The following is a 22,247-nucleotide window of genomic DNA, read 5'->3' on the forward strand; positions in this document are numbered from 1 at the left end:
CCCGATCTGGAAGGTGAGTTTGAATTGTATTGTGATGCTTCCAAGAAAGGTTTCGGGTGTGTGTTGATGCAAGAGAGGAGAGTGGTTGCTTATTCTTCCAGGAAGTTGAAGCCTCATGAGGAAAACTATCCGACGCACGATTTGGAACTTGCTGCTATTGTGTTTGCCTTAAAAATATGGAGGCATTTTGTATGAGATGAAATTTGTCGTGTTCAGTGATCACAAGAGCTTGAAATATTTGTTTGATCAGAAATAGCTGAACATGAGACAACGGAGATGGGTTGAATTTTTAAAAGACTATGATTTTGAGCTGAAATACCATCCGGGTAAAGCTAATGTGGTAGCGGATGCATTGAGTAGGATGTCTGTCAGCGTGTCCCAATTGATGTTGTGGGATAATGAAGTGATTGAACAATTCCGTGATTTGAAATTGACGGATGTCCTTATTGGTAGTGTGGAAGAATTTGAGTGCTTACGGATGGATAATAAATTGTATGAGAAGATTAAAGAAACATAGGTACGGAATGACAGTGTCAAGTATTTGAAAGGGCAGAGTGGGATATCTTTGAATAAACAGGGGTTATTGTTATATCAGGGCAGGATTGTTGTACCCAAGGAGTTAGCAGAGGAAGTAATGTTTGAGGCCCATAAGGGTCAGTAGGTTGTACACCCAGGTGCCACAAAAATGTATCAAGATCAGAAAACTAAGTTCTGGTGGCCTGGAATGAAGAAGGATGTCGTTGAGTTAGTGTCAAGATGCTTAATTTGTAAGAAAGTCAAGATAGAACATCAGAAACCTGCTGGTCTACTTAAACCGTTGGATATACCAGAGTGGAAATGGGAGAGCATCTCTATGGATTTCGTTGTTGGTTTGCCTCGGACTCAGGCTGGATACGATTCAATTTGGGTTATAGTGGACAGGCTTATGAAGTCTGCACATTTTCTGCCAGTGCGAGTGGACTTCTCAACGGAGAAATTAGCCAAATTGTACGTGAAAGAGATTGTAAGGCTACACGGGATACCGGTTAGCATTGTTAGTGCGAGACTCGAAATTCACTTCTCATTTTTGGGGAGCCTTGCAGCAGGCTTTTGGAACTCAGCTCAAACTGAGCACTGCGTATCATCCGCAGACTGATGGTCAGACTGAGAGGACTATACAAACACTTGAGGATATGCTGAGAGCTTGCACATTGGAGCAGGGCACTGCTTGGGACAGATACTTGGCATTGGTGGAATTCTCATATAATAACAGTTTTCATTCCAGTCTGGGCATGGCACCGTATGAGGCATTGTATGGGCGGAGATGTTGTACTCTTACTTGTTGGGCTGAGGTAGGTGATAAAGAGAGATTTGGGACGGATTTTGTGCAAGAAATTACAACACAGATTGAAATAATCAGAGAAAAACTTAAACAGACACAAAATCGGCAGAAAAGTTACTATGATAATAGGTACAGACCGCTGGAATGTGAAGAAGGTGATCATGTATTTGTGCGGTTATCTCCAGTTACGGGTGTTGGCCGTGCATTGGGCGTGAGGAAGTTGAGTCCTCGTTTTATTGGGCCGTATTCATAAGTTAAATGAGAATTAAAGGGAATGATTAGTGAAAATCCTGAAAAGAAGGTCGAAATACGTAAAACGGTAAATTGACAAATTGTTGTTGACCTTGTTACCAATTAATTTTACTTAGTATAAACTAAAGTATGTAGAGGAAATATAAACTAAATGGTATATTTTTGGTCTCCCAAGTAGGTGATTCATTGCCTTGTCCTTAGTGAGCTAACAAATCAACAAATGGTGTATTTGGTACCCAAGTAGGTGATGAATCCCACGCTAGCCTTGTTTCATTAGATGATGAGTGGATTAAATAATCAAAGAAACTAAGTACAAGTGGTTGAAACAGTAAGGCATCAAGTGGCAATCGGTGGATCAAAAGCAAATGGAAAAGGGAATTGAATAAATTGTAGAAACTAAAGAAATTGAGAAGCCAAGTCGGAAACCCTTTGTCCCTTCAAGCGGTGACCAAAAGAAGAATAAAAAAGAAAGAAAATCCTTAGTGAAATGGAAACAATAAGGTCGACAAGTTTGGTGTCCTTCCAAGCGGTGGAAATTAATCAACAAAGGTGCAACCTTGTGTCTAGCGTGGGACCAAAAAGAAAGAAGTAAAAAGGTGAAATTCTTGTCATGCTGAAACCAAGTCGGCTTCTTGTGCCTTCCAAGTGGTAATCAAAAGAAAAGAATTCTGATTTGCTTTAAACAATCAAGTCGGTTCTTCCTTGTCCAAAACCTCAAGTCGGTTTCTTCTCCCTATCATAATACATGACCGCCCCTTGTTTTCTTTCTTTCCTTGCATACGGACAAGGAAAAATCTGGTGAGAAGCAAGTCAAATAAACAACTTAGACCAGCCTTGTTAGTTAGTCGGTTGCCTCCTTTTCTTTGTGACATCAAGCAGCTAAAAGTTTGCTTCTAAACCGTACAACCAAGGAGACCTCAAGCAGCTCAATCCTTTCTTCTAAAACCTTAGCAGCCCAAGGGAGTTAAGAGGAGCTAGTGAGTATTTTCTTGTCCCTAAAATGCTTAATACTTTGAGGAAAATAATCCTTGTGTTGTTGTGGTCATAACCTTGTATTTTCCTCTTCTTGATAAGTGGTAAAAGATGAGTTTCCAATCATATATCATGCGCACCAAGGGGCTGACTTTGGAAGGAGTTTCATTTAAATATGTTATGGCTTGATGGTTCATGAATCCCTTGGATCGAAGTGCAAAACATGGTTATATTTGAAAGAAAATCATGGACTTTGAAATTGGCCAATTCGGCCAAGAGGAGAAAATTGTGTAAACAGTATGTTACCAAAATTCTAGGTGGAAGTGGATGTTGGTTTCTATAAGTTAAGATGATGTTTTGACATTTTTTGTATTATGACAGAATTACCGTGTATTGATGATTCGTACATGGTTGTTGTAGGTTGTCGTACGTTGATTTGCACCCCGAACCGTGAGCTCGGTGGATTGCCCTTGGTCCTGGATTAAGTGAGATCGAGGTGAGTAATTGGAACCATGCTTGTAGAATTAGTAACTTGCATGTGTTCATATGAACAGTAATTAATTGTGAATGTCATCTGTGTAGGAATTTCTGTTGTATAGCGAGCTCGAGAAATAATATTGTGGAGCTAAGTGAAGAGGCTTATTGAGGTAACCTCTTGGTACTGGGGCTTGTTTCCCTTGTGTGTTCCACCATGCCGTTGAGGGTGATGGTAGAAAATGTATATGAGTAATGTAGAATAACATGATCATGCATTTAGTATGTATGTTGGTACATAGGTACCGAGTCTCTGGCCAGCAGACAGTTTTGCCTTCGGGTGTTTCGGACTTCCACTGGATAGGTCTCCGAGAGGGAGTTCCAGTTGACCTAGGGTCGTGGTGTGTGATCCGGATAGGAGCACACTAGGAAGTCTCGGGTGTATGCGGATGGAATGGGTACCTTGGTTGATGTTCTAGGAACACGCCTTGGATGAGACCCATAGGCTTTATGCCGAGGACGTTCCGTGGTGTTGGTAGCTACCATTCCAGCTTCGTCATATTTTGTATCCTATGATCCCCGTTTTCACTAAATTCCTTGTTGTATCCTGTTTTTAAGAAGTAATTTTATATTATTTATATGCATCGAAGTGAGCCATTGGCAGAGTATTCTCCAGAACCTCTGGGTTAATGAGATATATTTGTATATCTCACTCCGTCTTCGGGGCTTTATTTCAGGAGGTAGCAGTGGTGCAGGAGCAGCGGGCAAAAAGCCTGCATGATGATTATCTGGAGTATTTGCAGTATTTTGCATTTTGGTGGCCACTGGGCCTAGGCTAAACTTAGGGCATGAATATTCCATATGTATGTAAGATGAGTTACAGTGTCATGTTTGTTCATGTCATTTTGCCTAAGTCTAGTACATATATCATTTTGAGGTTTTTACAGTATGTTGTATTTGAAGACTTTGAGTTGTAAAGTGTAATATGCATATGGAGATTGTAAACTGTACCTGAATACTTGATGTGATATGTAAACATGTAATATGATGGAAGGACAATAGCCCTATTTTAGGAATATGATTATGTGTATGTTTCGAAGATGCATGCAATTGGACTTTGATGATTGAAACGTATTAAGTATTAATCGAGGAAGCAGTGTGATATGTATCATATAAGTAAAATAAACTGTGATGAGTTGTAAGTGCCCCAAGGCATTGTTGGTCCTTGTGTGTGCCACCCACTAATTATTAGGTACCATTTGAGGTCATAGATCACTTGTATAAATTTGGGAAACATTGGAAAAACGAAGGAAACTCTGGCAAAATTTCTAGGAATTGACAGTTTTTAGGTGAACTTTGGGAGAACATATCTCCCTCCACAGAGGTCCGATAGGACGTTCCATATGGCATTTTAAAGCTTGCGATGTCCCCTACGTTTTGTTAAAATATGAGGAAATTCTGGGTTGCACGCAGCCCTGTAGAATACTGTGAACACGTATTGTCCAGAACGCTCTTGTGAAGGGGCTGTTTCTGGCAGTTTTCGGGAATTTTATTCCCGCTTCGTTTCTCAGTCAAATTAAGCGTATAATATATCAAATTGAAACTTGAGGTGTCTAGTTTGTCATATAAAAATTTGAGAGAAATTGGATGAGTGGATTTTCTACAGTAATTTGTGGAGTGAGAGATGTTTGGAGTTGTTTTGGGGTTGGTTGACAGTTTTGCTTGTCCAATTTCAAACGGCGATATCCGGAGCAAACGAGCTCGAAATGACTCGTGTGATGGCTCATTAGAAAGGTATTTAAGTAATAAAAAAGATAGCTAAAGATGAAGGTCTGGTTTCGTGCGGTGTGTCCGCAGAAAAATAATAACCGAACTATGTTCGGATAGGTAGAAAACGTAAGATTGTGAAATTGGCTAAGTGGATTTATGGGAACCCTTAGTGACTTGTATTAAGTAAAATAAGATATAAAAATAGTTTAAATAAGTATTCTGCAAGAGTTTAAAGTTATGGTCGCAGCTTTTATTTATTACGCTTTTTACGGTTTTAAAGAGCAGAGGGTGCGCAACAGATGAGGGGGAAGAGAAAAGAAGAAAAAAAAAGAAAAAAGAAAGAAAGAGAAGTCACGTGACATTTAGACATGGAATATTAAGAGCCGTCAGATGTTATTAAAATCAAGGGTTCAGATGTGGTGTCAAAGGATCCTGCCCCTATATATATATATGTGTGTGTGTGTGTATGGTAAAACGATTTCTACAGTCGCTTTATGTACAACAATGACATGTGTATGATTATGATTTCTCACATTTAATGCTTTCATCTTTTGTATGGTTATGATTCCCCACGTTTAATGCTTTCAAGTATATATATATGACGAGTATTTGATTGTTGTACGTACAACAGCTGCAGAAATATAAACCCCTATATATGTATATATATCTTAAGCAGCTTGAGAAATATTTTTCTCATATTTGTTATGTTACATGATCTAATTGCTATTTCCTACACACATATATAGGGATTATTATTTGTCATGTCACTGGATGGTCAAGTCATAATTAAATTAAGTCGTTTTGTTTATTTATTTTCTTATATTAATTCATTCACCTTGTAACGGTTACAATTTTTTGAATTTTTTGGGAATTAATAATTAATTAATTAATGTGACCAAATAATTTCTAATAAATTATAACCATTAGATTGACGGAAATCAATGATGATTAAGTTAGTTGTAAATGTGGTAAACTTTTATGGTGGTATATATATCCTTACCCATATATATATAAGGTTCATTTTTCTACGGTGAATGCAGATAAGTATCTGTATTGAGCCCAAAACGATATAGTCTTGAGACGAAAATCAAGATATTTTTATAATTATAATTTATTTCAGAGTTATAATAGTCTTTATTATTATAATTTTTTACGCTTTCCACCAAAAATGATGTAGTTTTGGGAGTAAATGTAGATAATTTATCTACATTCAATATAAAATATTAAAGCCATTAAATAAAAGAAAAAATGTGTATCATTTAAAATGATGGTCCTTTTAATCAAAGTAGTGTATTTTTTTGAAATTTAAATTAAAAAGTTTTCCCTCCACTCTCTTCCCATGTTTTATTTCTTTGTCTCTTCTAAAAGGATATAAATGTGTGTCATTTAAAAAGACATACATTTTTCGCATACATAAATTAAAAGAAGGAAAAAGAGTGTCATTTTAAAGAATATGTAAAATTATGTCATTTTAAGTGAGAGAAAAAAGTAAATCATGAAGAGGAGGGAGTAGATAAAAAAATAAAAGTACGAGTCTCATAAAAGGAGAGTGTGTCAAATTCAAATTTTTATTGTTGTGAGAGTGAAATGACATAAATTGTATTATTTAGAAGGATAAATATTTTATCTTAAAAGAATTTGAATTTAAAATTATAAATTCGATGCTGTTCTCCGTACACAGTGCCCAATCAACCTAGATTTAAGGCTAGATTTTGTTATGACGGAACACAGCTTCTCATGTGTCGACAATGGCAACCTTGACTTCCCCTAACAACCAACCAAATAAGCATTCTTCATCGACTACGATCCGTTTCTTTAAGATTATTCTCAATAAAAGTCTGGAAAATGGAAATCTTGTAAGCATTTTCTTACTTTCATCTCTTCACACTGTGTTTTCTCTTTTCATTTCATTTGGTAATATTATCAAATGTCTCTCTGTAGATCTCTGCCTTTTTCTTTGTGATTGTTATTGTGAGAGAGAGGGAGAGAATGCTCATTACAGAGTCATACACATACATGGTTTGTTTCCACCTTAGGTTTTCTACATCATTTCATCTTGGGGTTAGTGGGAACTGTAAGTTGATTTCTTTAGCTGTGTACTTGGCTCCTTCGTGTAAGTCACTGCTGGATCAGAATGCAGGGTCTTGAATATACCTCCACATGATTCATGTGTGTGTATCAAAAGTGAACTAACTATGCTTAGGGTCTAGGGAAAGGAGAGTGTGTGAGACCTATAGTACGAGTCCATACCATGGTAGTTAAAATCTGGATTTAAATCTTAAAATCTCGATTTTAACGATTTATTTTTGCTAAAACGATTTAGATTTCACTTAAAATAGTTTCCAATATAAAATCTCGATTTAGACATTTACTTAAGTCTCGATTTTAAGATTTAAATCCCGATTTTAACTATTGGAATGATGTTAAGCAAGTTAGAAAAATTGTTGAATATAACATTGCTGATGTTTCATCCGAAGATAAATGGATTGTAGAAAATAAAGGAACTTTATCTCATGATGAAAGTGTTTAGATGAAGACAATTTTGAATGATGTAGTTGAAGATCACGTGGAACAGAATGTCTTCGATGATAATAACTTGAATGATTTATTAGCTTAGACCCTTAGAGTGTGACAATTGTATGCAAATGTATAAGGATGGTGGCAGGTAGTCTATTTTTTTTAATTTTTTTTTATATATAAGCATATGTATATAAAGATTTAATTTTAGAGTGCAGGTACAATCTACGATTTGTATTACGATTTTACGATTTACGATTTTTTATTCTCTTTCCAATTTTAGGTAAAATCCCGATTTTGACTACCTTGGTCCATACTAGATAGCCTTATCTTGCATTTGTTGATTACATGACTCAAACATGTGATTTTCGGGTCACATGGATGTGTTGTGTCAAGACTTGAAGAGTATGAGAAAGCCATGTCAAAGGTATTAGATCATAGCAATCCGTAGTGGCCAGTTCAAATGCAAAAGTTTCATATTGAGCACTGTGAACTGCTACTTGTGAGCTCATTTGGTTAAAATAGCTGATCAAAGAGTTCAACATTTGTGAATGTCAGCGAGTAAAACTGATATGGGACAATTGGGCATCATTACACATATCCTTAAATCAAGTTTTCCATGAAAGAACCAAACATATTGAAATTGATTACTATTTTATCTGAGAGAAGATTTAATAGGGGGAGATTGAAACATATTTGGTAACTCCTATGATCAACGTTATTATATTTTCACTAAAACTTTTAGAGGTTCCTAGTCAACTATATATGTGACAAGCTTGGCATATATGCAGCGGCTTGAGGGAGCTCATTTATTGTGGTCCGGGACTTGATAGTCCTTACCCAAAAATGGGAAGAAAAAATGATTGAGAGGGAATTTGAAAAGATGAGAGAGATTTAAATGGAAATTTTTTTTTTCCTTTTTTAGAAATGGTGCACCCAAAAGACTATGCACCGGGTGTATATTAAAAAAATCCGGCTTGAGGGGGAGTGTTAGAATAGAATATTGTTAAAATATTTAATTAGTATCTGATTGTAACTTACTAGAACCCGATTAGGATTAAATGGATCAATTGTAGTTATTGTAATGCATCCTCATTAATATATAGAGTTCCTATGGTCTGATTAGACACACAACAATTTTCACTCAAATCTCTAATTTCTAGGTCTATTAATTATTTAATATCATAAAGCCATGCCAAAGTATCAGACCATTGCTGAAGAACAGAGAAGAGAAAAGGGTAGAGAAAAACAGCTTGGTTATCACCCTAACTAACTCATTAGATTCAAGCTGTTAGGTACCAGAAACCAGGAGAGAAATATTGGAAACTTGAACACAGAATTTTATTTCTCTAAACTGGTAATAAGGAACAAGAATAGATACATAATGAAAGGAATTACAAAGTAAAGGAAAATTACATAATAAGAAAAATGTACTAAAAGGAACTGGTAACTCAGTAGGGTTTGAGAGTACTGTTCTCTCCCAAAGTCCCTATTCCAATTCTACCAAAAGCTTGACTATCCCTCTTGGCATTCCCTATTTAACCTCATACACCCATGTGTGTAGTACACCCCTATTGCTGGTGTTCTATCACAACAGATTGGGCTATCAGCATGTAATGGTAAATAGGAAACCACAAGTAGAGGAGCAAATAATCATCAGTACATGTTAAATCTCTGTTATGCTTGAATGTCATGATGCTTACTAACATCAGGTTCGACCACAGATGATCCCAAACAATTTCACAAGGAGATATGGTGATGGTCTGCCAAACCCAATGTTTCTCAAAACCCCTGACGGCATTGAATGGAAAGTATATTGGACTAAACATGATGGTCAAATTTTGTTTGAAAAGGGATGGAAAGAATTTGCTAGTTATTACTCCCTAGATCATGGGCATTTAGTAGTGTTTGAATATGAGAAAAATTCTACTCATATTGGGGTACACATATTTGACAAGAGTGCCCTTGAAATAGACTATCCTTTCAATGACCATATCATTGATGATTCAGTTGAAATTGAGCTACCTCCATGTCAGAAGAAAAGACTGAAGTCACCAATGTCATCTCGTCCAACAAGTGAGAAATCTAGAACTGGCATAGCTAGAGATGATGAAAGAAGCCCCAACCCGCAAGATTTGCTCCAGCATGTCCAAACTGAAGGTAGTCAATCTGAAGTAACAAACTTTGAGATGCCAATAATTGCATCTGTCAAGCAAGAGTTGGATGGTATGTATTTCAAGATCAGATCATTTCGTTTAGTGGATTCAATTGACCACTTGATGTTAAATGCATAACATACCCCTGTTATTCTGAGGATGTGTTCAGTTTTTCAGAGGGTATCTGTGGTGTAAGTTTATCACTTTGTGCCTAAAAATTGAACAGGAAACTTCTACTAAATTACTAAGCTTTGATTAAAACCGATATAAAAATCCATCTTTTATGCTTGTCATATATTCCTTGGTGTGCATTTGATAAATACATCATATGTAATTATGATTTAGATTTTATTTTTATTTTTATTTTTATTTTTATGTTTTATTTTTTTTATGAATAGATAATGTCTAATCTTGTGGTCGAAACAGATTAAAAATCTTGGTTTTTCTATCAAAACCAGAATATACCATCATGATTTGCAGAAAATGGAGGGGCTATCTTCAACATGCTGCTGCATAGTGCATCCTTAAACTAAATGTATTTGTTGGCATGTCACAGGTGGGAATGCAAGCAAAAGAACTTCACAGTTGATTACTCCCTGCCCTGGGACAACCGGAGCTCTAGAAGAAGCTAAGAAGTTCACCTCAGAAAATCCCTTTTTCATAATCAATATAAGGCAAAGTTATGTGAGCAAAAGCAGACCAGTAAGTACAAGTTAAGCAGACATTTATTTGAGTATGAGTTTTTATATGATGCCAGCTTGCTGGTATTATTGTACTTTCAGAAATTGTTAGGCTCTATTCTGACAATGATGAAAATATAACACAATGCAGAGTATACCAAATGCCTTCGTCAAAGAGTATGTAAAAGAGAACAAGCCGAATGTGACGATACAGTTTGGGAAGAAGTTGTGGCCTGTAACGTTGCTCCATTATCCAATAAAATGTATTGTCAGTTTCGCAGTTGGTTGGTCCCGTTTTGCTAAAGAAAACAAATTGCGAGTCGGAGATATTTGTATATTTGAACTTGTTAATAGAGAAGAGTATGTGTTTGATGTTCATATTTTCAGAGGCCACACATAGGCAATCCAGTGGGAGCTCTTAAACTGAGTAATTTTGCAAAGGGTGTATTATCCATCTTGCTAAAATCGACCTTGTATTGTTGCTTATCCTTTAATATGTGAACCAATAATATATATGCTGGGATTCACAGTTTTATGCTTGTCTTGTTTGATTGCATATGTGAATTTGGTAATGCTTGAGAGGCTCCTTGAACACCATATTTTCGTAATTAAAAAACAGAGACTGCTATTTGGTGATCATTTTCTTTGCTATGACTCAATCCACTCTCACTGTCTGTGAACCTCACACACAACGCATAAACGAACTTCAACAAAGTAAAGGGCTTGTCAATTTTTTTTATTGTTTTTTTTTTCTGTACAATCTAATTCAAACTCACACACATAAATGTCTTGATAATTTATTTATTTAGGTAGTAAAAATCAAAAGAATTTGGGACCAGGGAAAAAAAAGTTACGAGGAACTTAAAAAGAAAAAGGAATGATGAAAACAAATCTCACTGATTATATATATATAGAGGCAGATCCTTTGACACCGGTGTCAAATTTGAAATTTGACATCTCATCTGCGAGTCGTTAGTTAAAAAAAGATCAATGGTGTCACATGCTTACAAATTAGAGTCGTTGATCTTTTTTGATCTAATGACTATTAGATGAGGTGTCAAACTTTAAATTTGACACCGGTGTCAAAAGATCCTATCCCATATATATATATATGTGTGTGTGTGTGTGTGTGTATGAGATAGGATATTGTGACACACAAATAATGTTACGCACAATATTACGACCACATCTTAATCGTTGATTTCCGCCAATTAACGGTTATCATTTATTGCGAATTAATAATATTTACTATAACTGTGTTCTCGCGGGAGAACTTAGTGCACTGGACCAAATTTTACATCCAGTCACTGTACACTTACTAAATCCATATATATATTAGTCTTAATCATTATAATTTTTTAATCTTATAACCCCAAAACGACGTCGTTTTGAGCTCACTAGAGATAACTTTATCTCCAATGAGTGGAGAATTATATATATATATATATATAAGAACTTTAAAAAAAAATTTATAAGTTAATTATTAATAATATAGGGAGAGGTTATACTTACTACTGAAAAGTTTTACAACTCTTACTACTAAACTAATCATCGTTAATTTCCGTCAATCTAACGGTTATAATTTATTGGGTACACTTATTAATTAATTATTAATTCTCAATCAATTAACCGTTAGATTGACGAAAATCATCGGTGATTAGTTTAGTAGTAAGTTATAAAACTTTTCAGTAGTAAGTATAACTGCCCTCATATATATATATATATACACTTTAAATAAAGTTATCTATAGCTACATTTTATAACTATGTATTATCGATATTCGGTAGTACATAGTTATAACATTAAAGTTGTTTTTTTTTCTCTCTCTGTTAATATACAGGTTTTGAAAAGTGACTGAGAAAAGAGAAAAAAAAAAGTAACTTTAATGTTATAAGTATGTACTACCGGTAATACATAATTATAAATTGTAGCTGTAAATAACTTTATCTAAAATGGTTGTAAAAATATTTACTTCATATATATATATATATATATATATATATATATATATATATATATATATACATATAGGGTTTTATAAGAGTTATGTTGTAGGAAAAATGATTGTGTAATGTTATAGAGATTCGTTTTGCGTGCCGTAGTTTTTTTTGTTTCAAAAAGTGTGGGCCCCACAAAATGTTGTGCGTGTAGGAAACTTTGTTGTGTCATGTTAAATGATAAATGCAAATCTCATATATGTATAAGATCCTTTGACACCTCACTTGAGAGCCGTTAGATAAAAAAAGATTAATGGCGTTGCATGTTTACAAATCAGAGTCGTTGATCATTTTTTATCTAATGACTCTCAGGTGAAGTGTCAAATTTCAAATTTATTACTAATATCAAAGGATCCTACCTTATATATATATATATATATATATATATATATATATATATATATATATAGGGAAAAATATTTCTCAAGCTACTTGAGATAAATTTATTTCCAGCCACCCCAAAACTACGTCGTTTTGATTATTTATTCCCTTATACGTATTGATTCACCTTTGAATGGTTATGATTCCACTTTTCTCTCTCTTCCTTTATCACCATTGATCCATCTTTGTACGGTTATGATTTAGTAGCCGGATATAACTTTATCTCCGGCAGCTTGAGAAATGATAAGCCCATATATATAAACAAACCCATATATAAAGGGTTAAACGCAGTGTTTTAAAACCCCGCCCCGCCTCCCGGGTTGACCCGGATCAACCCTGACCCCTCTCCTCTGAGGGTTGGGGTCATAAGTTGGACCCTATATGCATATCGACCCCTCCGACCCCCAAAACTCGGCCTGATTTCAGTGACTCCCGATTCAGAGGGGTCAAAGGGGGTCATTGCATGTTTTTTTTTTTAAAAAAAATTCCATGAAACAACAACATTTTATTTAAAAAATAATATAAAAATACTTGCAAACCTAAATCTAATCCTTCTCTTCTCTCCCAGCGACCTAGATGTCTTTAATCTTGGCCTCGCTACCGTGAATCTTCTAGAAAAGATAAGAATTTTACCCATTCAAATGAAATCCTTACTGTCGTCGATGGAAAACAAAATCCCATTCATACTTCCTTTAAATTTTTCTTTGTCAAGAACATTATCAAAAGAGGTAGAACCAGGCAAGCGTAGTGACCCATTAGAATATGAGTTTTGTATTTTGGTATCTTGATACTTTAATTAGATTGTGTAATATTGACTTGTGGTTGTAATTGGTGAATTATGTTAAGTATATTTTGAATCTTTGATGATTGGTGGTTTGTTTTTTAATATTTTCATATAGTATATATATTTATATTTTTTTAATATATAAAATCGGGTCAGCGTAGTGACCCCATACCTCCCGGTTGAACCCGTGACCCCAGGACCCCTGACCTCGGCGGGATCGATGGCCGGGTCGGATTTTTAAACACTGGTTAAACGAGCCCCATGGCGAGCATTTAAATTTTTGTGCCAAGCATTTTATTTTTCATGTGGACCCTACATAGGGGTGATAAACGAGCCAGGGGCCTTTCAGAGGCCTTTGACTCGGCTCGTGAAGGCTCAGGCTTACATGCCTAATATTGGTTGTTGGAACCAGGTTTGGACTTGTATAAAAGCTCGTTTAGTAAAAAAGCCTCAGACTCCAATTCAAAAGTTCGACCTTGGAGCCTCTCAGGCTGGCCTAGTATATTAATTTTTATTTTTATTTATATTTTGTATACTATTTGTAATAGTCTTCTTTCTTCTCTCAATCCATTTCACCCCTATTTTATTAGTTAAATAGACTTTTTGAATGATTTTGTTCTATATTATGTTGTTTCGATATACATTGAATTTATGAATATTTATGGAATTACTAGTGTTGTTGATTGTATATTCTGTTTGGATAAATTTTTATTGTCTTATTTTTTTTTAACAGGCTAACAGGCCAAATCAGGCTTTTATGTTTTGTAAATAAGGCAGGTCACATGCCGATAATTATATTCGTAACAGGTAACAGGCTTGGTAAGGCCGACACATTTAATCACAGACTTAGCCTTTTAAGACCAAAGCTCGACTCGGCTCGGCCCGTTAACACCCCTAACCCTACATATGTTTTGTCTTCCTGGAAAACATTTTCTCCTTTTTAAGGAGAAAATTTTTCTCATGTCAGTGACTCATAGCATAAGTGGGTCCCACCTTGAAATTTTTTTTTCTCCACTATTTTGTGGACCCCACTTATATTATGAGTCACTAATATAAGAAAAAATTTCTCTTTTAAAAAGAGAAAATGTTTTCCCTTTCTTCCTAGCTGAAAACAAGGACTCTCGTACATAGTCATTTTGCTATATATAGGTAGAATTATTTGACATCATCAAATTGTAACTATTAATTTTTATGATCAACAATTATTATTTATTGAAAATTAATAATTAATTAATAAGTTTGATTGGAGAAAATGATAATCATTAATTGACAGAAATTAACGGTTATAATTTGATGTCAAAGTTTAAAATTTAAACATTTACGCTATTCTCCGTAGTCAGTGCCCAATATAGGAACAAAATTAAAAATTTATGCTATTCTTCGGACCCAGTGCCCAATAGGGGAACAAAATTTCAGTGCAATGAATGTGCTAAAGTTCAATATATCTCTACTTCATTTTTACTAAAATACATAAGCTGATCATGTACAAATTTTTAGGACCATATGATCTGCCTACATATCGCAATAAAAATTAATTAGGAATGCACGTATGTAGATTTTTCCCCAATAAAGCTAGATTATGTTCTGAAGGGACACAGCTTTTTATGTGTCAAAGGGACACAGCTTTTTATGTGTCAACAATGGCAACCTTGACTTCCCCTTACAACCAACCAAATAAGCATTCTTCAGTGACTACGATCCGTTTCTTTAGGGTGTTTGGTTCAAGTTTTTGGAGAGGATTACCGGTAATTTTTCTTTGGTAAATGTAATTACTACGTTTGGTAGAAGGAATAAATTACGATTCCTAGATATCTAAGGATTACCGATAATTTGATTTATAAAGAAAAGTCACTATTCAGATTACCAAAAATAATATGGTAATTCAGAATACCAATCAGAATACCAAGTAAAAGGAAAGCACAACAATAAATTTTGAGATAAAAATACCCAATACACATAAAAATCTAGACCCAATCTATCAATTACAAAAGTAAAAATAGTTTGGGGTTATTTTTGTAAAATAACCTCATATTCCAAGTCATATTTCGTTCTAAACCAAATATGGAATCAGTAATTTTTACCCAATATTCCCGGTAATATTTTGGCGAACCAAACACATCTTTCGTAAGATTCCAAGTAAACTCAATTTCTACTGAATTCTCGTTAATCATGATTCCCGGTCACCAAAAAATTTCTCTTCTACCGAACACAATTCTCACTAAAAGTCTGGAAGATGGAAATCTTGTAAGCATTTTCTTACTTTCATCTCTTCACACCGTATTTTCTCTTTTCATTCCATTTGGTAATATTAGCTAATGCATCAAATGTCTCTCTGTAGCTCTCTGCCTTTTTCTCTGTGATTTGTTATTGTGTGAGAGAGGGAGAGAATGCTAATTACAGAGTCATACACATACATGGGTCCTTTTTCATCTTAGGTTTTCTACATCATTTCATCTTGGGGTTAGTGGGGATAAGTTGATTTCTTTAGCTGTGTACTTGGGTCCTTCGTGTAAGTCACTGCTGGATCAGAATGCAGGGTCTTGAATATACCTCCACATGATTCATGTGTGTGTATCAAAAGTGAACTAACTATGCTTAGGGTATAGGGAAAGGAGAGTGTGTGAGACCTATAGTATGAGTCCATACTAGACAGCCTTATCTTGCATTTGTTGATTACATGACTCAAACATGTGATTTTCGGGTCACATGAATGTGTTGTGTCAAAATTTGAAGAGTATGAGAAAGCCATGTCAAAAGCTATTACACCATAGCAAACCGTAGTGGCCAGTTCAAATGCAAAAGTTTCATATTGAGCATTGTGAACCCCAATTTGTGAATGATGGCTGGTAAAACTGATATGGGACAATCAAGCATCATTACAGATATCCTTAAATCAAGTTTTCCATTAAAGAACCAAACACATTCAGATTGATTGCCATTTTATCCGAAAGAAGATTCAGTCTGGGCAGATTGAAACATATTTGTTAACTCTTATGATCAACTTTATGATATTTTAACTAAAACTTTTAGAGGTCACCTAGTCAACTATATATGTGGCAAGCTTGGCACATATGGCATATGCAGCGGCGCGAGGGGAAGTGTTAGAATATTGTTAAAATATTTAATTAGTATATGATTGTAACTTATTAGAATCCGATTAGGATTAAATAGATCAATTGTAGTTATTGTAATGCATTCTCATTGATATATATGTAGAGTTCCTGTGGTCTGATTAGGCACACAACAATTTTCACTCAAATCTCTAATTTCTATGTGTATTAATTAGGAAATATCAAAAAGGCATGCCAAAGTATCAGACCATTGCTGAAGAACAGAGAAGAGAAAAGGGTAGAGAAAAAAAGCTTGGTTATCAACCTAACTAACTCATTACAATAAATCTTAACAGATTAGGCTATCAGCATGTGTTTGAGAATAGGAAAACACAAGTAGAGAAGCAAATAATCATCAGTACATGCTAAATCTGTTATGCTTGAATGTCATGATGCTTACTAACACCAGGTTCGTTGCAGAAGATCCCGAACAATTTCACAAGGAGATATGGTGGTGGTCTGCCAAACCCAATGTTTCTCAAACCCCCAGACGGCACTGAATGGAAAGTATATTGGACTAAACATGATGGTCAAATTTTGCTTGAAAAGGGTTGGGCAGAATTTGCTAGATATTACTCCCTCGATCATGGGCATTTAGTAGTGTTTGAATATGAGAAAAATTCTTCTCATATTGAGGTACACATATTTGACAAGAATGCCCTTGAAATAGACTATCCTTTCCATGACCATATCGTTGATGATTCAGTTGAAATTTTGAATGAGCAACCTCCATGTCAGAAGAAAAGACTGAAATCACCAATGTCATCTTGTCCAACAAGTAAGAAATCGAGAACTGGCATAGCTAGAGACGATGAAAGAAGCCCCAAACCGCAAAATTTTCTTCCGCATGTCCAAACTAAAGGTAGTCAATCTGAAGCAACAAACTTTGAGATGCCAATAACTGCATCTGTCAAGCAAGAGTTGGATGGTATGTATTTCAAGATCAGATCATTTCATTTAGTGGATTCAATTGACTTCTTGAGGTTAAATGCATAACATACCCATGTTATTATGAGGATATGTTTAAATTTTCGAAGAGGGTATCTGTGGTGTAAGTTTATCACTTTGTGCCTAAAAGTTGAACAGGAAACTTATACTAAATTACTACGCTTTGAATAAAACCACAATTTTAAGATATAAAAATCCATCTTTTATGCTTGTCATATATTCCTTGGTGTGCATTTGATAAATACATCATATGTAATTATGATTTAGATTTTATTTTTACTTTTATGTTTTAGTTTTTTATGAACAGATAATTTCTTATCTTGAGGTTGAATCAGATTAAAAATTTTGGTTTTTCTATCAAAACCATAATATACCATCATGATTTGCAGAAAATGCAAGGGGCTATCTTCTAAATGCTGCTGCATAGTGCATGCTTAAACTAAATGTTTTTGTTGGCATGTCACAGGTGGGAATGCAAGCAAAAGAACTTCACTGTTGATTACTCCCTGCCCTGGGACAACCGGAGCTCTAGAAGAAGCTAAGAAGTTCACCTCAGAAAATCCCTTTTTCATAATCAATATAAGGCAAAGTTATGTGAGCAAAAGCAGACCAGTAAGTACAAGTTAAGCAGACATTTATTTGAGTATGAGTTTTTATATGATGCCAGCTTGCTGGTATTATTGTACTTTCAGAAATTGTTAGGCTCTATTCTGACAATGATGAAAATATAACACAATGCAGAGTATACCATATGCCTTCGCCAGAAAGTATGTACAAAAGAACATGCAGAATGTGATGATACAGTTTGGGAAGAAGTTGTGGCCTGTAAGGTTGCTCCATTATCCAATAAGAAGTGTGGTCAGTTTTGCCTGTGGTTGGCACCTTTTTGCTGAAGAAAGCAAATTGCGAGTTGGAGATATTTGTATCTTTGAACTCATTAATAGAGAAGAGTGTGTGTTTGATGTTCATATTTTCAGAGGCCACATATAGGCAATCCTGTGGGAGCTCTTAAACTGAGTAATTTTGCAAAAGGTGTATTATCCCTCTTGCTAAAGTCGACCTTGTATTGTTGTTAATCCTTTAATATATGAACCAATAATATATATGCTGGGATTCAAAGTTGTAGTCTTGTTTCTTGTTTTACCACTTCTTCTTGTTGTTTTGCCTACTCACTTCAAGAAAATAACAAACGGGGTTTATTTTTATTATGTTACATTACATAAAACTATCTTCGTACACACACAAATTTTATATGAGACCCACTTTAACTTTTTTCTCTTTCTCTTATTCTCTCTTCTCTCTCTTTCTTTTGTGAGAGTAGGAAGTTTGTTTTTATGTTATGTTACATAACAAAAACATTTTCCATGACAATATAGCCGCAGACAGTTTTCCTTTTACACATACAAAAAACCGCACGTGGTCTATACATGTGCATAGCACTGTATAAGTAGAGTTTATGTTCGTGAAATCCGGTACACCATTAATAAGAGCTGATAGTTTATATTCATCCATGGAATCGATAAATTGACTGAATAGCATGCATATCAACTAATTTTCATGAATGAGATATTATTATTTAGTATGATTAGATTTGGAAGCATGAATGATTCTTCACTATTTGATAGCAAAAAATGCCTATTTGACAGTTATTAGATTTGATTGATATGGAACTTATTTTTCATGAAGCATATTTATTTTATTATTTTTATAAAACAATATTATTTTTAGGCTCATAAAACTTTTGTCGTGTAAACATAGAGGGAAAAACAAAGAGGGCTATGTGGCCCAAAGAGTGAATATATGCTTATAAACACAACTTGAGAATACAAAAAGGAGTACAAAAAGGATTACGTTAAAGATATATAAAACTAATAATGTAATCTCAGTGTTACGGTTCGATACTCACTGTCTTATTTAATTAATAAATAATTAAGTCATGTGGAGTTTTTTAACACAAATAAGTGAGACTGTGCATTATTTACCCCTTAAGCTTAGTGGGCTTCCGGCGTGTTAGAAATATATAAAATCATTAATGTAATCTTTTATCTAATAGTTTAAAAGCTTTAGAGTTGAATTGGTTCTTTTGACGAAGAAAAAATGGAATTTCTTTAAGATTATTCTCAGAAGAAGTGTGGAAGATGGAAATCTTGTAAGCATTTTCTTACCTTCGTCTCCTCTTCTCACTCTGTTTTCTCTTTTCATTCCATTATGAAACATTAGCTAATGCATCATCAAATGTCTGGACCTCTCTATTGCTCTCTGCCTTTTTCTTTGGGATTCTTACTATGGGGTGAGACAGAAGGAGAGAATGCTCATTACATAGCCATGCACATCCATTGTTTGTTTTCACCTTGATTTTCTACACCATTTGAACTTTGGGTAAGTGGGGAGTGTTAGTTGATTTCTTTAGCGGTATAGTTGGCTCCTCAAGTGTGTGTTTGCAAATTGCAATTATCACTGCTGAATCAGAATGCATGGTCTTGAATATACCCACTTGACTCAGTGTGTATTAAAAGTGCACTAACAATGTTTAGGGTCTAGGAAAAGGTGAGACCTATTGTATCCCTTACCTTGCATTTGCTGGTTGCATGAATCGAACATGTGATTTTGGGGTCACGCAGACACAACACCAACAGCTGTGTCAATATTTGAAGGTAGTGGCCATGATAAGGCCATCTCAATGGTATCACACCATAGCAAAACGGGGCCACCAAAATGTAGAAGCTATATATTTAACAATGGGAACTGCAATTTATGAGCTATTTGATTAAAGTAGTTGATTAAAGAGTTGAGCATTTATGAGATATTTAAATCCAGTCTTCCATGAAAGAACCAAAAATATTGAGATTGGTTGTTATTTTATTCGAGAGAAGATCCAATTTAGAGAGATTAAAACAATATTTATTAATTCCATTGATCTACTTGCAAATATTTTCACTAAAGCTCTTCAAGGTCCCCAAGTGAACTATCTTTGTGATAAGATTGGCAAATGATGGGCACTATCAAGCCTTTTAAAGAGGTGTATTAAATGAAGGCCTGTGGGGGAATTGAAGGAGGGAATCACAATAACTTGTTGAATATAAATGAGGGGAGGGAAAAAAGAAGAAGTGAAAAGTTAGTTATAAAAGATGCTACATGGCAAGCAATGAATGGGGAAGAGCAAATAGGAGATAGTAGAGATGAAGAGGAGAAAAAAAGGAGGAATGATATAAAGGTAGTTATGAGATTGGAAATGGGGGAGAAGAATTATCTTACTAAAGGGTATAGCCACTGATAGGTTGTTTCAGTAGCTAGAGGGAGTAGTTTGGGTCTGATTGAGTCTGCTTGGGGGACAGTGACTAAAGTGCCACGCTTGGACAAAAAAATTACCAGACTTCCACGCTAACAGTAAGCTTTGCCAAAATGTCACGTGGCATAATTCGCTACACAGTGTAGCGAATTATGCATGCAAGTAATTCGATACACAGTGTAGAGAAATATGCCACGTCAGAACCAAAAATGCCACATGTCAAATTTTGAGAAATTCGTAGTTACTGCAAGTCCTGTAACTTTTCTCCTTTTTTTGGTTATTGTATTGTACAAGGAGCTAAGTCTCCATTTTTCTAAACAATCAATTTCTGGTACCATCAGCACATATGACATAGAAGCACCAGCTTGAGGGGGAGTGTTAAGAGTATTGATATAATAGTTAATTAGTATCTGATTGTAACTTATTAGAATCTGATTAGGATTAAATAGATCAAATGTAGTTATTGTAATGTATTCTCATTAATAAATGTAGAGTGCGAATGATCTGATTAGACACACGAAAATTTTCACACAAATCTCTAATTTCTAAGTGTGTCAATTAGGAAATATCATAAAGACATGCCAAAGTATCAGACCATTACTGAAGAACAGAGAAGAGAAAAGAGTAGAGGAAAGTATCTTGGTTATCACTCTAACCAACTAAGCAGAATCAATCTTAACAGATTGGATATCAGCATGATTAGGAAAACACAAGTAGAGGAGCATATAATCATCAGTACATGTTAAATCTCTGTCATTCTTGAATTTCTTACTAAAACCAGGTTTGTTGCAGAAGATCCCAAACAATTTCACAAGAAGATATGGTGGTGGTCTGCCAAACCCAATGTTTCTCAAACCCCCAGATGGCAGTGAATGGAAAGTATATTGGACTAAACATGGTGATGACATTTTGTTTGAAAAGGGATGGAAAGAATTTGCTAGATATTACTCCCTAGATCATGGGCATTTAGTAGTGTTTGAATACGAGAAAAATTCTTCTCATATTGAGGTTCACATATTTGACATGAGTGCTCTTGAAATAGACTATCCTTTCCATGGCCATATCATGGAAGATTCAGTTGAAATTTTGAATGAGCTACCTTCATGTCAGAAGAAAAGACTGAAATCACCGTTGTCATCTCATCCAACAAGTAAGAAATCAAGAACTGTCATATCTAGAGATTATGAAAGAAGCCCCAATCCAAGAAACTTGCTTCACCATCTCCAAACTAAAGGTAGTCAATCTGAAGTAACAATCTTTGAGATGCCAATAATTGCATCTATCAAGCAAGAGTTGGATGGTATGTATTTCATGATCAGATCATCCTTTCATTTACTGAGTTCAATTGACTTTTTGATGTTAAATGCATAATACACTCATGTTATTCTTTGGATATGTTGAATTTTTTACAAAGGATATCTGTGGTGTAAGTTATCACCGTGTTCAACAGGAAACTTCTACTAATATTACTAAGATTCAAATCAAACCACAACTTTCATATATGAAAATCAATCTTTTATGCTTGTCGTATATTCCTTGGTGAGCATTTGTTAAATACATCATATCTAGCTATGAATTAGTTATTAAATCTCTTGT

The 22,247-nt window shown here is 34.8% G+C and overlaps 2 protein-coding genes across 4 annotated transcripts; both read left to right on the forward strand.

Moving 5' to 3' along the window:
- Nucleotides 1-6,496: 6,496 nt before the first annotated feature.
- LOC133285798 (B3 domain-containing transcription factor VRN1-like) lies at nucleotides 6,497-10,653 on the forward strand. Of its 3 annotated transcripts, XM_061483250.1 has the most exons (5): nucleotides 6,547-6,645; nucleotides 7,590-7,733; nucleotides 9,031-9,532; nucleotides 10,019-10,164; nucleotides 10,294-10,653. In XM_061483250.1, the coding sequence occupies exons 2-5, from the start codon at nucleotides 7,725-7,727 to the stop codon at nucleotides 10,540-10,542; spliced, it is 906 nt and encodes a 301-aa protein (XP_061339234.1). In that variant the 5' UTR covers nucleotides 6,547-6,645; nucleotides 7,590-7,724; the 3' UTR covers nucleotides 10,543-10,653. The 3 variants fall into 3 exon arrangements, with proteins under 3 accessions (XP_061339095.1, XP_061339163.1, XP_061339234.1); XM_061483111.1 differs by lacking the exon at nucleotides 7,590-7,733 and having other exon boundaries at nucleotides 6,497-6,645; XM_061483179.1 differs by lacking the exon at nucleotides 7,590-7,733 and having other exon boundaries at nucleotides 6,497-6,645; nucleotides 10,019-10,174; nucleotides 10,294-10,594.
- Nucleotides 10,654-16,606: 5,953 nt separating this feature from the next.
- Nucleotides 16,607-18,352, forward strand: LOC133285563 (B3 domain-containing transcription factor VRN1-like). The gene is made up of 4 exons (XM_061482843.1): nucleotides 16,607-16,670; nucleotides 16,824-17,342; nucleotides 17,829-17,974; nucleotides 18,104-18,352. The coding sequence occupies exons 1-4, from the start codon at nucleotides 16,607-16,609 to the stop codon at nucleotides 18,350-18,352; spliced, it is 978 nt and encodes a 325-aa protein (XP_061338827.1).
- Nucleotides 18,353-22,247: the final 3,895 nt, after the last annotated feature.

Source organism: Gastrolobium bilobum, unplaced genomic scaffold, assembly GCF_033153095.1.
Source record: "Gastrolobium bilobum isolate Gb01-03AN ecotype WA unplaced genomic scaffold, APGP_CSIRO_Gbil_v1 utg16346, whole genome shotgun sequence".
In the NCBI taxonomy this organism is placed as follows: Eukaryota; Viridiplantae; Streptophyta; class Magnoliopsida; order Fabales; family Fabaceae; genus Gastrolobium; species Gastrolobium bilobum.